The sequence below is a fragment of the Rhinolophus ferrumequinum genome, chromosome 6 (genome assembly GCF_004115265.2).
Source record: "Rhinolophus ferrumequinum isolate MPI-CBG mRhiFer1 chromosome 6, mRhiFer1_v1.p, whole genome shotgun sequence".
In the NCBI taxonomy this organism is placed as follows: Eukaryota; Metazoa; Chordata; class Mammalia; order Chiroptera; family Rhinolophidae; genus Rhinolophus; species Rhinolophus ferrumequinum.
The window spans coordinates 29,875,463-29,893,418 of NC_046289.1; the positions used below are offsets into that span (position 1 = coordinate 29,875,463).

Consider the following 17,956-nt stretch of genomic DNA (forward strand, 5'->3'; position numbering starts at 1 on the left):
GTCCTTTGCTTCCTCATCCTCAGATGGGCCAACAACTGTTAAGAACATCCTTTCTCGGCCCATTTTGCTTACCTCTCCACGGCATACCCCACCCTGCCACTGCTCCTCATTCTTTCCAAACTTTGAAACCAAGAAAAAGTAAAAATATTTTTGTACCCTATGTAACAAAATATTTACACATCGTAAAAGATTTTTGTGTGTGTGCAATTAATTATTAAAGACAACTTGTTCGCCCTGTCAAATAAGTTTAATGTTTAGTTTGAGGCATGAAGGAGAAAAGGGTTTCCATTCTCCAGCCATGAGCCTTTGTGTCAGGCATTAGTTTAAGAAAAACAAAGGAAAAATTGTGCAATTTTTGGTTTCATGAGCACATCAGTGCTTTGCCTTTAGCTGCAGCTGTGGCAGTCCTGCAGTTTTCAGACTCGGGAGACATGGTAGCTGTTGTAATTGCTGATCCTGTGAAAATGTGAAGCTGGATAATATATGAGATGTAAAATAAAAAATCATCCAAAGGAAAAAAATATATATGACTTAAGAATTAAGGAGCTTTCCCATTTGCAACTAAATTCAAATGTAATTTCTATTGCATGGATATTAATTTTATCAAAGCATAATTTTAAAAATTGGCATCAAAATCAAAATGTTCAGTATTGACTCTTAAGTGGAAGGGAAAAGATGATCACTTTTTTTAATGTTTCATGGGTTTTTTAAATTCATTTCTTATTTCCAAGATACCCAAAAATGCTTAACCTGAATGCGACTTTAAAGATTGTCAATTTCAATTGTATTTTTTTCTTAGTGTTCTTTTTTTAAAAAAGATTTAACAGTACATAGAGAATTAAAGGAAACAATTTCATTTCTACTTAGCACTCAGACTGTACTTTCTTCCTTTCACAAGTTTCTGGATTTTTATTAACATTTTTGGCATCAGACAGATCCAATTAGCCATGATCCTAAAATCTCAAAATACAAAGAAATAAGTAAATTAATAAGTAGTACCTATTCATCCTCTGATACCCTCAACCCAAAATTGAAAATACTTATTCTTTAGACCTCATTTCAAGTCTAACTAAATGTGATATCATATATAATTCTTAGCAAGGTTGTTATAATTCTTCTGTCATTAATAATTCTCCCCAAGGCTATAGCAGATTCGAAACTAGAAGGGGAAGAGTAAGTATGTAAAGTCACAACTGAAAAGCAAAAACAATATATTTGTATTGTACTCTACAATAACAGAATAGAATATAAAAATATGATTGTTAAGCATACAGTCAGACTTGTGCTTGAATTCTGGTACTGCCACTGGTATTATCATGAGCAAGTTACTTAACTTCTCTACTTCTCAGGCAGTATAAAAGGAATACTATAGTACCTCATAAAGCTTGTAAGGATTGAATAACATGCAAAGTGCTTAGCACAAACAGAACATACTTACATTGTATCTTCCACTTTAGAAAGCAAGAAATGTGTAACGGTTTAAAAATGTGTGTGTCAAAAGTGGCTTGACAATTTTGGTGCTTATATACATCAAAAATAAAATACAGAAGTACTTTATTCCTTGAAATGCAACATAAATGAAGCATGAATTTGTCAATATTTCTTCATTAAATAGTGTGTTAATGTTAGTGCTAAAATATAAGCTCCAAAAAGATAAGGACTTGTGTCTGTCTTATTCACTATTGCATCCCTCACTTGAGCACAGAGCCTGGCACATAGTAGGTGCGCTGAATATTAAATACATTATTTGCTTTGTTCTTTGTTCCTCACATTAACCCTGTAAGGTAATTATAATTGCCCCCATGCAAAGCTAAGAAAACAGGTGAACTGTAGTTAAGTGTCTTGAAAGTAGTAGAAGAGGTAGAACTTTTGACTCCTATTTTATGCTATTTTGCTATTCTGGTATTTCAGTTAACTTTCCAAAAAAATAACAGTATTTTCAGAATTTCTTTTACCTGTTTTAAACTGTCACTTTTTAAGATGCCTTTTAAAAAATTATTCTAAAACAATCCTCATATAGACTACAACCATCAACTAAGAGGCAATATATTATATTTGATAGTATAAAATGTTTCCAACATACATTATTAAATCATCCTGTATAAGTTGTAAATATATAAAAAAATCCTAAACCCCATTCCATCTACCCTGAACTGTCTTTTTTACTAATAACAGTGAAGTTCTAGTTTACCTAAATATTTCTGGGTAGCTGATTCCTAAGCTACTATGTAAATGTTACACCACCCAATTTTTTTTATTAAACATTTTCTATGCAATTACTTCATTAATACCGTCTTTCCCCAAAAATAAGACCTAACCAGAAAATAAGCCCTAGCATGAGTTTTCAGGATGACATTCTGTGAACATAAGCCCTAATGCATCTTTTGGAGCAAAAATTGATATAAGACCCGGTCTTATTTTTGGGGAAACACGGTAGATACTATGACAAAATGGCACAAAAGAAGAACACGATCACCTGTTTGAAGAACTTTAAAATCTACTTTGAATAAGATGTTTATACATGAAGCTGTTAGCAAATTGCACCTCAGCAACATATGAAGAGGAAAGGAAGTAAAAATTATGGAGTATAAAGTGCAAGTTAGATATACATGGTAGGCATTTTCACATTCATTATCTCAGTAAGTTCTTCTAACTCAGTGAAGTAAGTTATTGCTGGTTCATTTTGGAGAAGGAAACTGAAATTTACACAGGTTAAATGACTTCCTACAATAAAGGGCAAATCAAGGTCTGAAATACAAATCTGTTTGACTCCAAAGTCCTTTAAAAAAAACAAAAAAACACTACACCTTGCAGCCTCCCACTTGCACATGATTACAGGGTCTAGGCAACAATTTATAAAAATTGTAGTAAAATAAAGAAAGATATCATTGTAGAGAATAATTCCTAGGAAAGATATTATTGAAGAAGTGAGGCTTGAGCTGAATTTGAAATTAAGTGTAAGACTGGAACTGCTAGTAACAAAAAACGTTAATGCCACAAACATTTCTAAATTAAAAAAAAAAATCTAAATATATTTTCCTTCTGTTTATACTAACAGGACGTAATCTCTGAAATTTTTATCTTTTCTTCCATTTCTTATTCTCTTGCATGTCTATGTATAATTTACCCCTTGTCCATAATCATTTTCATTATAAAGACCAAAAAAAAAATAACTAAGCCTGATATTCTTTCTCTTTCAGCTGGTCAAGATGCTAAAGGACAGAAACATATTGCCACAAGAGCTTAAAGTTATCTCAGAGAACGATTCCTTCATGTTACTGGTGAGAAAAGTTGAGAGTTAAGCAATATTGTTCAAGGTTACACAACTTTACCAGACTAGCATTAGAAAATGGGTATTCTAGTGTTCTTCCTGTGACACAGTGCTCCTTAAATTGTTTTTGTTTGTTTTGTTTTGTTTTTGGTGGAAGTACTATTAATAGAAGAATGATGAAGTCTGGAGTAACATGAGTTCACTTGAAATTCTTTAAAGTTTCTGATTTTATCTTAAAAGCTCATGCAACATCTATACTTTGTGCCTAATTTATACTATTAAAGGATTTAAATTACATAGTCTCAAGTAAAATTAATACTTCAAGAATTATTATGTTTGTTCCCACAGCTTAGATTCTAAAGTTTAGGCTCCTTAGTGTACCCCTTGACACAATGTCAAGTACCCCAATGACAGGGCATAAATTGTGTAGTGCTTCTTTCACCAGATCTCATTTCCTTGCTCCTTCATTTTTCAAATCAGCAAATTTTTTTAAAGCATAGTAAATTTAATTCCATTCTTTCAAAATGTATACTTATTGGCAAGAGTACTATAAAAGTGTAATTATAAAAGTTTCAAGAAGTTCTACTTACTTAAAATTAATTAAATACAAATTCACCTATGAACTCACTAAACAACCTGGGCAGGTTGTCTACGTGACAGTACTTCATTAGACATTTGCTTTTTGGAAGGTCACTCAAAAATTGAGTGAGTTTGCATACTATTCATCTTAACTACAGTCCTAATTACTTTTAAGCAAGTTAAATAATCTTTACTTCTTCCTTGATATTTATCTTCTCTGCCCAATTGTGAAGGAAGAAATCCCTGTGCTTTCATTACTATTTTAGTGTTTTTATTAACATCTCGAATTCCAAATATGCTTTGTTGTTCTTCAATCCTATTAACAGAAGCAAAGTATAGATTTTACCTGTTTTACTCACTGTTTCAAAAAAGCACTCAATTCAACTCAACCAGAAATCTACCGCCTGTAAGAGTGAAAACATAGACTCCTAGATCATTTTCTCCCTATAACAAAATGCTGATTCTCCACTATACACCTCAGTTAAAGTCAGTCATTTGTGATTTTAATATAGTTAAAATTTTCAATATGTAACAAACTATGAACTAATAGTTTACAGTCTTTGCCCAGTAATGATAGTATTAAGCATATTTATTAGAAATTAATTTGACAATTTTCTACTTTAACTAAAAATTTAATTCTGTAATACATTGCTTCCAACCAAAGAACAACCTAGTTTGAGAAATAGGCTTCTTTTCAACAAATCATATAGATCAATATTGGTATATTTGCTAGCACACACAATTCCAGTTGGTAGGATTTAGGTTTTGTTTGCAATAGTGATTTGGCTACTTAATTATATCTATTCTCAAAACAAAGATATATTTATATATCTTCATCAATAAATGGACTTTTCAGAAAATAATATTGACAGTTATAATGCATAAGGATAAGCTTGAGAAATGAAAAAAAAAATGCTTGAACAATTCCAGAGTTATGTGACTATCATCTCCTTGGCTTAGAATTTGGTTTTTCAATATTTTGACTTTATTTATGAATGACTGAAATACTCCCTACATGTAACTAATATTTTAGGTGTTCTAGTTTATAATTAGCCTTTTATCTCTTTTATCTAGTCTTATATTTGTTCTAATATCTCTTACAGATTGAAAATTTTCAGTTTAGTGCAATAAAAGCATATATTACTAGAGTAAAACATGATTTTAAAATACCCCTTCCCAAAAATTTGCATTTCCCATCCATGTTGTTAGTGAAAAGTTAGGTAATGGATTATCGTCTTTAGCCAAGCGCTTTGGTACTGGAAATTAGCAGCTAATATGATATTAAATAGCCAATGGAACATAATCTACATCATTCTATATTATATACATAAATACATATATTCATTATTTTCCTGATGTTTCCGTGAAACATATATAACAGAACTAGGATGCTCCCTTGAAAAACACCTTCTTTAGAAATAGAAAAAAAATTAGGTGAAAAGTGACACATTTGAAATATAGTGAGTCTACTATGTAATTGTTAAGACTGACTATAATTACTACTGAAGCTATCAAAAAAGTCCTACATCTGTCCCACATCTTGTTTCTAGTTTCAAAGCAGCACACACTTGTTTATTTGCTTCATGTTATTCATCATCATAGTCTCTGTTATTAATAGCAATAGAAGTAGAGAACATTAGAAACAGATATATTAAAAACTAGATCTTAGCTCACCCAAGACTATATAACCTTCATTTCTAGCAAATCAACATAATTAATAACAAAGATATTGTTCTTAGAGATGGACAATAATGTTCAACATAAAATGTTTCCATAACCTATTTTATATGCAAAAATGTTACCAATTTTCCTGATAAACAATAATATAACTATAATACCCATGTTGTATTATCATAATCTGATTTCCAAAGCCTTAAATAATTCAAGAGCCAACCAAAAAAAGAAACGCCTTTACTAAATATTTTCCTTTCTACCATTATTCTTTGAAAATTCTAATAGTTAATTCATTTGATGAAAAGTTTCAATAGACTGCATACTACAGTTGCCAAATTCATAGCTGAGATGATTACAAAATCATCTAGAATATGAAGTTTCAAAGTATAAATATTATTTTTCAACATATAATCCAAAATGTCACCAAGAAACCAATTAAAGACTTCAGAAGTGGCAATACAATTTCACAAAAATACTACCACATTGTAAAATGTGTGCATGGATAGACAATTCTTTCCACTACCCCTGTAAAACAGCTTTAGATAAAATACTTAAAATACCTATTGTGAAGCATGCAGAGGATATTTTATTAAATAAGTCCTCCACCTTTAAAGAGAGTCACAAATCACAACTCATAAAATCACAGCTTTAAGTATGGCCTCTTAACTCAATTTTCTTAAATATGAAATCATAGTACTTAAGTTCAGTAAAGAATAATTTTACATAGTTTAACTGAAACACTTGAAGTTCTACAAGACAAAATTGCACAACATAGCTTCATTTTTATAGGGCTTTTTTTTTTTTTGCACAAAATCGTATCGATTGTCAAGAGCATAAATTAAGCTTTGTAATAAAATCCACATTTGCAGACTGAGGGCTGGTGCCCTTTCCTCTGATTCTTCTCCATATTTCCAAGCTCCATCATAGTAGATAATATTTATATCAAAAACTTTTCAAGTAAAAACGTCGGAGTTATTTCAGACTGCAAATATCCATTTTATCATCAAACCCCATTGCTCCGTTACCACTTCTCCCAAATCTGCCACCTCCTCTTCCTTCCTTCAGCGGCATCCTTATTCCTGACCCTAGGCTTTTCCCCCTAAATTGTACCTCATTCTCATGTGACAGCTTTTCCAGATTAGATTATCTTTAATTTCACTGGCAAGGTTCTCTTCTCTCCTTGACATTTTGTCTGTGCCACCTACCTATCCCACCTGGGTTTTTCAAGGCCTTTGCATTACGTTTTTATTCTGCTCAAGAGCCTCATGCTCACCAACATTTTCATTTATAAGGTTGCCACTAACTTTCAACTCCCCTTAAAGAAAAATCAGTTTCTTCTTACCTCTAGTAAATGTACTAAATTCTGCCTTCAGGTAATCACACTTGCTCCTACTTCACCTTAATATGGAATTCCTTTTACATTTCACCCTCAAATGCACATGTAATTTATTTAGACAATTTTAGCAAAATAATTACATACACTGTTTTAGTTGTTTGCATATCAATGTTATCCCTATAGAACAGTAGGTATACAGATAAGGACTGCATCTTTCAAAGCATTCTGTACACCTATCTTCTGTCACTTGACCCAAGAAGGATGATTCACTGAATAAAACTATTATGGAAAGCTTAAATAAACAAAAAATGTTTTTAAAAAAATCTGTTTTAACTTTAAAACATCTATGACCTTTCATTTCCGTGGACAGCTGACATACTTTGGTTTTCCTTAAGCTTAACTCTTACTACTCTATTAATTTTCAATACATGGCTAGAATTTAAAGTGCAATTTGAGAGCTGATATAGGGTGTACACTTTGTACCCCCCCCCGCGATTAGAGTCTTTGAAAATCATCAGTGTCAACTCAATTCTGAGAAATACAACTGAATCTTTGCACAAGACAACAGTTTCAGAACCAAAAAAAAAAAGAACAGCACATCTTCTGATTTTGGGGGATTCCTCCTTTCCCAACAACTAGTTTAGCTAGTTTCTCTATCCACGGGGCTTTGGATTAAGAAAATTCAATAAATTACATAAATTAACATCTGGAAAGAATACCAAGGAAAGGCAACCAGTTTACTTAAGAGTGGAAGAAGTGTCACCGATATCTCCTTTTCATAAAACTCAAGCAGCCAAATTAAGCCTTGTACTCAGTACCTACCAGCAGAGAATTTTTTGTACCTAATAAAAGCAAGTCTCATTCAATTTAGTCCCTTCTCGAGCACCGTCTCAACCTGTCAGAATTTGACAAGGGGAAAAAAAATTAAAAAGAATAGGGGGCGGGGGGTGGGGGAGAGAGACACTAGAATTCCCGTTTATATGGTTTCTTTTTCCGAAATCACAACAGAATGCCTTGGATTTCCTTCACTCCGAACTAAGCCCTCAGATTCCAAATATAGTTCTTTAACCCCCGCCTCGCCACTCAATTACACAGAAGGCTTGCCAACTACAGACACACAGCAGAAACCCCTACAAATCGGCTTGCTATTCATCTCGGAAGTCATGCCCTGCAGCAACTGCCTATCGCCGAACAGAGGGACATTACCCAAATACAACGCAACGGAATCAGACGTGCTGGGCACACAGGGCTTCCGAGAGGGAGGGAAACGCGACCCGGGAAAAGTGCACTCCTCAACAGCCTTGGGACCATTAGAGAAGGGGGGGGTTCCTAGAAGGGAGGAGGACACAGGAGCCCAAGTGGGGGAATCCTTCTCTCTCAAGTGAAGAGGGCTGGATCCCCAGCCGCAGGCTGCAACCTGTCCCTCTAAGGAAACGAATAGGAGGGCAGAGGGCCCTTAGCTCGGAAAGGGGGAATTGCAGGCACTTTCCGAGGTCCGGGTGCAAGCCGATTCCCCGCCTCCCCGGGGAGACAAGGGGTGTCCCATGGGTAACTGAAGAGATGCCAGGCTCCTGAGTGGCAACCTGAGGTGGAGCAGAGATCTGCCTGATGAACACCCAAGTCTTGACCGGCCCGTGTCCCAGGCAAGCACCACAAGAGCAGCGCGGGGCTGTTCGAGTGGGGGAGGGTGAAGGGAGGGGGGAGAATGGGATTCCCCCCTCTCACAGACGAGCATTAGCGGAGGAAGCGCGCGGGCCAGCCCAGAGAGGCGTGCTTCAGACTGCGGAGCCGGGATCCCCGCGCTTGCACCGGCAGCAAGGAGCCCCGCAGCGCCCGCCGCACCGGCCCCTCGGTCCCCGGGGGCCAGGGACTTCGGCGGCTAAGGCGCTGGGGCCTGACATCCCACGGGGCCGGCTCCAGCTCCGGGGACCCCCGCGGGAACACCCCAACCTCCAGCAGCTCCCAGCGGTTGTAAAACGCCCCCCCTTCCCGTCCCCCTCCTCACTCTTCCCTCCTCGCGAGGCCGCAGAGAAGGGTTACCACAGGCAAGAAGCCTGAGGCAAGTCAGGGACAGCGGCGGTGGCGGTCCCGGACCTCCTCCCCCGGTTACCTGTAAGGACTCCGACACGGATTTGATGATCGTGGTTAGTGAGGATCATTCCCTCGGTCGCCATGTTTCCCAGCGCAGTCACCGCACTGACAGGAGCCCGGAGAAGCCGGAGCTCGGAGCGCGCCAGCCGAGAGCGCGCTCGCCTTGGAGAGCGCGACAGCGGGAGCGCGAGGTGAGCGGGGAAGGAGGGGGAGGCAGCCTTGTGCCCCGCGGCCTGCGCCGGGGAGAGGCCGGGCCGGGAGCGCGCGAGTCCGCGGGAGGGGCGGAGTCAGGGCGCGCGACCCCGAGTCAGGGTCGGAGGCGGCGAGCTGCGGGTGGGAGACGCGGCGGCTGCGGGAGGTGAATGCCCGGAGGTGTCGGTGCGAGGCGGGAGAGACCCAGGCCGCTCTGCGGAGCACGAGACCCAGGGCGGCTGGATGGCAGCAGAGTGAGGAGAAAAGAGAGCACAGGCTCGGAAGGTTGCGGGGGCGGACTCGGGGACAGGGCGGAGCCACACCGCGAGGCGTGGAACTTGTGGAGAGTGAGGGGAGGAGTGAGCTCGGCTGCGGAGTACCGGGAGCGGGAAGGAGCCGGCCCAGCCCGAGGAGGACCCGGGAACGCTCCGGGACGCGCGAGTAGCGCTGGATTGGCTGGGAGAACGCGAAGCGGGCGCGCGCGAGACACGAACGCAGTCTCAGCGGGACGCCAGACAGAAGCAATCTCCTGCCGAGCCGGGCTCCACTTCGTTTGTCAGCACCTCTGGCCGGCTCTCGGGGCCACGGAGCCACTCTCTGGACAGGACGAGGAAAGGGCTTAGCACGCGGGGCCACCCCTTGAATCCACTGGGAACTGCCGGCCGACTCCCTGAACGCACCAGGGAACCTGGAGTTAGCTTAGAAAGTTGCGTGGGTGGCAGAACGGAGGTACGGTGACAGTCCACCGTGGGCGAAGGAGGTGTATCCTGTCTTGCCTCCTGTCCCCGCTTGCTTCCTCGCGTCTGCTCGCCCTGCTGGAGGATTTCCGCCTCTCCTGTGCTTTAGGATACCCTCTCCAAGTCTACATGAGAGTCCTCACGAGCTTAGGAGCCTGCAGCAGAGTATCTCGAGTGTAGATATCTGACTATCTTCTTGCTGCTGTCTTGTGGCTTTTTGTCTTCATCGCCACGATCTCTGCTTTTAAATGAAAAACACCAATCTTAGAAAGTGGGAAGAACGTGTTCCTCTCACTTGAACCGTGTCACAAAAGCGGAAATAGAATACAGGCCATGACAATTGAGTTTCATTTCAGTGTTTGTGGAATATGAGATTACCATGAAAATAGCTTTTGTTACCACTTGTTTTCAGGTGTTTTTCATAAAATGTGTTATTAATCACCTGTGGCTATTTCACATCAGTTTCTTTTTTCCCTTCTTTCAACTTATGAATAAAAAGTTATATACACACGTATATATTTTTTCCTGCGGTTCTCACCCATGGTAAAACCTAGGAAGCATAAAAATGAAAAACAAAGTGTCAAAAATGTATAATCATCAACGTTTGTACACAATTAAAATCTCAGTCAATGTGATGGTTTTGAGTTTTTTTATTGGTCCGTTTGGGAACATGGACTTACCTTCTAACTGAAGATTTACATTGTTATGTATTTCGTTTTAAATAAGAGTACAAAGGAGATGAGGGATAGAATTGAGGTGGGATAAAATGAATTATTAATAGTAAAATTTCTTTTGAGTATGTGTATTGCATGGTATTTTTGACAGTGGATTAAAAATTGAAACCAGATCATGAACCCACTTCCTGTAATTATCACCGTAGAGCCTGGTGGCCAAGGGATTCTTAACTAGTTTCAGATGAGAGATATATATGAGAAAGTGTGTCCACAGGGTTTCCTTCCTCAAACTAAAGATGAAAAGCAAATAGTTGGTTACATTGTTACTTTTGTAACCCATCTTTATTGTCTGCAGCACTCTTACATTTGAAATGATTAAATGTCTTGAATATTTTTAGAGAAATCCTAAACCTGCCCACTCATATGTCCTTTTACCTTAAATAAGTTTGGGCCTTTTCATCCTTTAAGGTGATAGACTAAATAATCATCTTTTAAGTGGTAGACTAAATAAGCACCCTCTCGACTTAGAAATGCTATAATTCTTCACGGACAGAATCTGGCACTTGCGTTTTACAAATAAAAAAGACCTATGTAAAATTAGTAATGGTGAACTTCATTAAAATTTAATTGAGAAGGGTGAATATGAATTAAGCCTTACAAAGTATATGGAGGTTTGTTTGCTAAAATTATTAAAATTGCTGAAAAAGGTGTTCTTAATAGAACTAAACTGGACAATTATAATAGATGCCTGTCTTCCAACAATTTTCCTCAAGTGTATTCATCTCTGTCAAATTTAGCAAGCTATAACAAAATTTAAACAGGAAAAACCCAGTGACCTTACTGTCTAGTGTGACCTTTTACTGCTGGTTATTGAATGATTATGGCAGTATGCACATGGTTTTTTACTCCTGTTGTAGTGTGACTAGTTCTTCAAAATTTATCCTGGAATCAGGTGTTATAACAAAGAAAATGTTCTGGAAGGTAGAAAGACAGCAACATTTCCAAACATTGACAAATGTCTCAGGAAAATGGTGGGGCAGAGGAGAACCAGAAATGAAAGAATTGAGAGTTTGTATGGGTAAAGAATGAGAAGCGCCCAGGGATTTATTCTCTCCGTTCTAAGAGTTTAATAATGAAATCTACAGGAGTTTACATTAACTGAGAATTAACATAAAAGGTAAACATCTGGCTTTCATAATGATTTTCATTATGAAGATTATCAGTAGAAATGAATCACTGAATAAAGGTTGAGTTTTTTTCCAGTAATGATATATTTGTACTTAGCCCTCCTGGTACTTTAATTTGCCTGTGGTTAATCACTATTTCAATATAAATAAGGCAAAAGCTTACTTTTTCTGTAGTCAGACTCTCCTCAATAACACTACCTGTGAGCAAGAAGGAATTTGGTAATGGACTATTCTTCCTCTCAGGCTCATTTCACTCTTGCCTTTTTCCTGTTTGGCTAAATGTCACAACTAAAACTGAGTCGATTAAAAGTGGGTGCAGACAACATTTTAAGTATGCTACTAAATTGTACTCCTTAAAATGGTTAAAATGATAAATTTTGTTATGTGTACTAGGCACAATAAGAAAAATGGATGCAAGGTTGATTTTAACCTGTAATTTTCTCCGAAGAAGCTTGATTATAGTCAAGATAAATTTTAAACTGTCTAAATTAGGCAGTATATTAATTATTTCCTAGGACTTCCATAACTAAGCACCACAAGTTGGATGACTTAAAACAACAAATATATTCTCTCACATTTTTGGAGGCCAGAAGTTTAAAATCAAGGTATTGGCGAAGCCATGCCTACTCTGAAGACTCCAGGGAAAAATTCTTGTCTCTTTCTAGCTTCTGGTAGTTGCCAACAACGCTCTGCACTCCTTGGCTTGTAGCAGCATCACTGCAATATTGGCTTGGCTTCCATCTTCACATGGCCTCTGTGTGTATTGTCACTTGTCCTTCTTACAAGGATACCTAAGTCATTGGATTTAGGGCCTACTGTGATCCAGTATGACCCCTGAATCTAATTACATCTACCAAATAGGTCACAATCTGAGTCAGAGTGAAATTTGGGGGGACACCATTCAACCCAGTACAGACAGTGATAGATTACATTACTGTGTATATTCATGAAAACTTATACACTAGAAATTCAGTCTATCAGAAATGACAGTTCAAAGGTTTCTTTAAAAGCTGAGATTTAGAAATTAGACACACTCTTAGAGAAAATACAATTCTATAGAATAGAGAACACTGGGAAAGTTTTTAATATTTGACCTAAGTAGCCTAATTTCTTCCCCCCGAAATAGTTTTCTAAATCAGAATTTTCCAAAGTCTGGTGAGATAAATGTATTCATTCCTATTAATGAAATGGACACTACCTGTGAGCAAGATACCCTTGTTATCTTTCAGTGAAGTAAAGATGAGCCACCTCAATTGCTCATGGAGTTTGATGGCACTTTTTTGGGAACAACTAGGACAATGTTTTCCAATATCTTCCATGTAATAAATTTGAACTTTTCCTTGTACTTTTGATGTTCTGTTTGTTCTGCACAGATTTCTGCTTGAATAATTATTTTGTGGCCTGGTCCTTTGTATTTTTTCCCACCCTTTCTCTCTTCCTCTGAGGTCCCCATCTGGAAATCCAGATGTACGAGGATATTTTTGGTTGCAAGAGACTGATACTAGTTTAAACCAAAAGGAAATCATTTGCTCATACAGCTGGGAAGTCCAGACGTATGTATAGCTTTAGGGTTGGCTAGCTTCAAGATCTGAAACCATAACATCAAGATGCCATCTTTCAGCTGCTAGTTCTTTGTTGACTTAATTCTTGCGTTGGCTCTTTCTATGGGATGGCAAAGATGGTTTTGGCTTCTCTAGGCTATAATTTAGATCAGTAGTTTTCAAGTCTGTCTGTGGCAATGGTAGACCCCAAGACCCTTTTAGAGGATCTGCAAGGTCAAAACTTTTTTCATACTAATACTAAGGTATTATTTGTCTTTCCACTCTCATTTTCTCATTAGATACAGTGGAATTTTCCAGCAGCTACATGATGTGTAATGATATTCCTCTGATATCTGATGAAATGGATTTGTATATTTTTATATTTAAAAAATTTAATATACTAAATATCAATAGATACAACTTACATAAATGAAAGCTCTTTGGAGTCCTCAATATTTTTTTTTTTTAAATATAAAGTCCTGAGAAAAATCTTGAGAACCATAGATTTAGGTCATATAACCATCCCCAAAGCACTTACTAAGGCAAGGGGGCTGAAATTTTCTGATTGGGTAGACTGCCATCATGTACTCACCCAGAGGAAGGAGATCAGCTGTATGCCTATCAAATGAACAAATACCAGGGGAGGATGGATCTGGGTACCATATGTAAGGAGAGTAGTGCTTTGATTGGTTAGCAGTTAGTTCAAATCTTTTTACAGATTCCTATCTCCACCATTACTACAGATTTTATTCTTTTCTGAGAGCTCTAATTTATACCTTTAATACCACCCACATCATCTCATGTTAATATTCACAAGATAGAGAAGCTCTTCCAGATGTGTCCTAACAATTTACAAATGTACAAGGTCACCCTTATTTGTATGGCTGATTATGTAATAAAAGAAGAAAACCAGGAACAAAAAGTTTCTGATTTCTAAAGAAAGCACTGGTATTTCTCCCTCTTTAATTGAAAGAAAGGATAGGCAATAATGAAGGAGGACAAAATTTGCTAGAAGAAGAAAGAATTAGTAGATAATGGAAACAAGGGTAAGATTTGTTAAATGGAAAAGGAACATTAAGTGCCCAGAAGCTATTTGATTTCTTAAAAGGCTCTGTCTACAAGGCCTGAAATTTTTAGTGTTCAGTATACACTAGTCAAGGAAAGATAGTCCCATCCTTAATAACTGACATTATTGAGGTTGTGAACTTTTTAAAAATTCACAAACAGCATGCTTTTCTTAAATTATTATTAATTGGTTTTCATGTAATCAAACTTAGCTTAAAACTGAGCTACCCTAGAAAAATACCTTTGTCTCTATAAAATATGTATATATACACAAAAAGAAAATTATTTTGTTAACCTAAATCTCATTTTCTCTCAGGTTGACTAATAATTGGAGGAAGTTTGTACAGTTTTTCAGTTTAAAATTAACCTTAAAGTAAAAGTTTGGAATGTTAGGAAGTATAAATGAATTTGTGAAGGAAGCAGAGATCAGTTGCCCTGAAAAATCTCATTTAATCATGTAATATTTACATTTTATATTTATTTACTTGTGTATCTCCTGTGGTATTGACTGGTTGCAGAGCAGGTATCCCTTTCCAACACAAAACCTTGTTCTCTTCCATTTCCTAATATTTGATTACTAAATACAGAACATATGAAGCAATGGGTACTTTGAATTGCTAGCAATGCAGGCTCCCCCCCAAGGTGCCAAAATGGCTGTTAGAAATTTGCCTTGGCACATAACAGATTGCAAAAGCCTGTTCCTAAAAAATGAGACACCATCTAAGGTGGCCATAGTTCACACAATCAATATTAAAGCTGGATTTTCTGCCTAGATCTAAAAGGGTAAGGCATAATGTTGTATACTGTCACTTGAAAGTATCAGGTTACGGTTGTGGCTGGTTAGCTCAGTTGGTTAGAGCGCGGTGCTCTTAACAACAAGGTTGCCGGTTCGATCCCCACATGGGCCACAGTGAGCTGTGCCCTCCACAACTAGATTAAAACAACTACTATGTGACTTGGGGTTGATAGGTCCTGGAAAAGGACACTTAAATAAATAAAAAAGTTAAAAAAAAAAAAAAGAAAGAAAGTATCAGGCTATGGTTGGCCCTATTTCATATAGGATAGAAGTGTGACAAACATCACTAAGAATTTTGAAGTTATTGCAAAAAGACACCTTTTGGGGGTGAAATGTTAGCAGATATTTTGTGAATAGCTAGAAAATCAAGGCAAAATAAAGGAGATAAGCCACAAGAATAATACTACCTAACATTATTGTTTGTAAATGTATTGCTGATGGGACAGAGTTTTTCCTCAGTTGAACTTAAAATTGAAAAGTATATCCCAAATACAGTCAAGGATATCAGGAGTTTTATTCTCAGAGAAACATAATTGGAATATTATGAGTATAAATAAAACTATAATAATGATGTTTCGATTCCACCAATACTTTCTGACTGCTAATTCAGTTCCCCTTAATAATTTGATTCTGAGATTGGGGTACCCTAACTATAGACATATTCTAACCACATTGGAAAGTATAGCGCTCTCTGTACTTTAAATTAATATTTGGTATCAGTGACTCTCTTGAGAGTTTGAGTAGCTTGAATGAGTCTCTGATCTTTTGGATATGTTGACCAAATAAATTTGTATACACAAAGCTGAGATCCATATCGTGGACTTATCAAAATGCAGACACCCATGAACAGCCAGCCATTCTAACTGACAATTTTGCATTGCCATGTAGGTGAAAGTCAGAGTCCAATGTAAAGTATTAAAAACAAAGTAAAATAAAAATCTGCAATATTTCAGTTTTGTGTTTTGAAAAAATTGAATGATTTGGAATATTTGAGAGAAAGATGACAAGCCTGAATGTTAATGAACGTAGAATTTCAATACTTTGGAGATGGCAAATGATTCATTTTTAAAGAATCATTTGTAAGTCTCTGCTAGCAAGTAAACTAGCTTATTTGATGGCTTAGTAAATGAATAATTAACAATAACAAATGATTGCAATAAAGTTCAAAAGATGGGGAAAAGTTCAGATATTCATCTAAACCCACTGAAGGGGTAAAAGAACAACATGTGATTTTAAAACATTTAAATGCTACTCTTTTAATCCAGTTTTTAAATTGCGTTCTAAGGCCCTGAAATTAAATGACTTGTTCAAAGTAGTCAGTGGAACAGTCAGATTTTATATTCCTGATTTTTGTTCTCATTGCTCTGTCTAATCCAATTGACTTGGAAAATCTCTCAGGACTGCTAACTTTCTTGAAACAGAATGTGGGTTTCACACTCAGCTAACTCAGTTGGTAGAACAAGAAACTAATCATCTAAGGGCTGCAGACCCTATTATTTTTGTGGTTAACAGAGGCATAATATGAATTGAATTGGAATGTGAACTGGTATTAATAATACCTGGTCTTTGGTAACCAGCTTAATTGTTAACAGCATCAATAAACTATGGTAGTTTGAATTCAACATTTCTAAACTCCAGTTTCGCTTCTGTGAAGTGAAGAAACTTTATGCTTATTTAAAGTCCCTTCCAATGACTTTATGTGAACTTTTTCTAGTCCAATAGTACATTTTTTTTAATCCACCTTAAATACACCTTTATAGATTTAAATTGACTTGGGAAGAATGAAGATTTTTAATTGGTTGGCTTATTTTGCTCATTACCAGAAGGTAAAAGGATTCCTACAGGTCATAAAGTGTTTTGTAACAAATCCACTTTCCCTATATTGGCACGAAATAGAAAATTAATGACACCTAATCAGAATAAAAAAAAGATCTGAAGATCTCAGGGACTATAATATGATCCAGTAGTATCATATTGACACAAGAGACCTGGGACTTTGCAATGAACTTTCTGTGGCTTTATGCAATATCTGAGCCTCTATCAAATCCCAGGCACTATGTCAAAATGAAAAGACGAACAAGACATAATCCTGGGCCTCAAAGAGCTCATCATTTGGTGACGGAGGTAGCTGGGTGAGCAAATAATTGCAATATAGTTCATTAAGTGCTGTGATAGAGGTAAGAGAGCCTAGAACAGTGATTCTCAAACCTGGCTGCACTTAAGAATTTCCCAGGGAGTTTTTAAGAAATACAAATGCTCTTGCCCTATCCCTCAGAGATCATGATTTAAATGATCTGGAGAGGGGCCCAGTGAATTGGTATTTTTAAAAGCTCCCGAGGAGATTCTAATACACAACTAGGATTGAGAATTATTGGGATAAAAGATGGGCACCAAACTCAACGCTTAGGACAAATAGGTGGTGGTCAAACAGACAAAAAAAGAAGAATCTTTCAGGCAGAGGAACAGCTTTGTGCAAAAGCATGGAGATAATAGAACTCATGGTGCATCAGGGGAACTGCAAATTGTTCTGTAGAGCTCAGTGTAAGATATATGAGAGAAGGGAGAATATAGTGAAAGTTGAGCCTAGGGACAGAGGCAGGAGGCAAATCATTATATGGTCTGTGAATGAGTTTGGACTTTACACTAAAGTCAATGGGAAACCAGTAGGGAAGTGACATGATCTCATTTCTTTTTTAGAAAAGGTAGTTTCAGTGGTGCTGTGGAAGATGGATTAGAGGTACTGAAAGTAGGAAAACTAATTAAGAGGCTATGGTAATCCAGGCAGGAAAGAGGGCCTGAACTAAAACAGTGGT

The 17,956-nt window shown here is 37.3% G+C and overlaps 1 protein-coding gene and 1 long non-coding RNA gene across 18 annotated transcripts in view; one reads left to right on the forward strand and one right to left on the reverse strand.

Annotated features, from left to right (window-relative positions):
* The window catches only part of GPHN (gephyrin), a 438,119-nt gene extending 427,996 nt beyond the window's left edge, over positions 1 to 10,123 (reverse strand). For 12 of the 17 annotated variants that reach the window (XM_033107406.1, XM_033107404.1, XM_033107418.1 and 9 more), the window contains exon 1: positions 8,971 to 9,097. In XM_033107406.1, coding sequence (XP_032963297.1) covers positions 8,971 to 9,034 — 64 coding nt within the window. In that variant the 5' untranslated portion in view covers positions 9,035 to 9,097. Of the gene's footprint in view, positions 1 to 8,970 lie in introns of all 17 variants that reach the window. The other 5 variants (XM_033107417.1, XM_033107412.1, XM_033107414.1 and 2 more) reach the window with 3 other exon arrangements.
* Positions 9,015 to 17,956, forward strand: part of LOC117023018 (uncharacterized) — a 56,391-nt gene continuing 47,449 nt past the window's right edge. The window contains exon 1 of the long non-coding RNA XR_004423161.1: positions 9,015 to 9,142. This is a non-coding gene — a long non-coding RNA (uncharacterized LOC117023018). The remainder of the gene's footprint in view (positions 9,143 to 17,956) is intronic.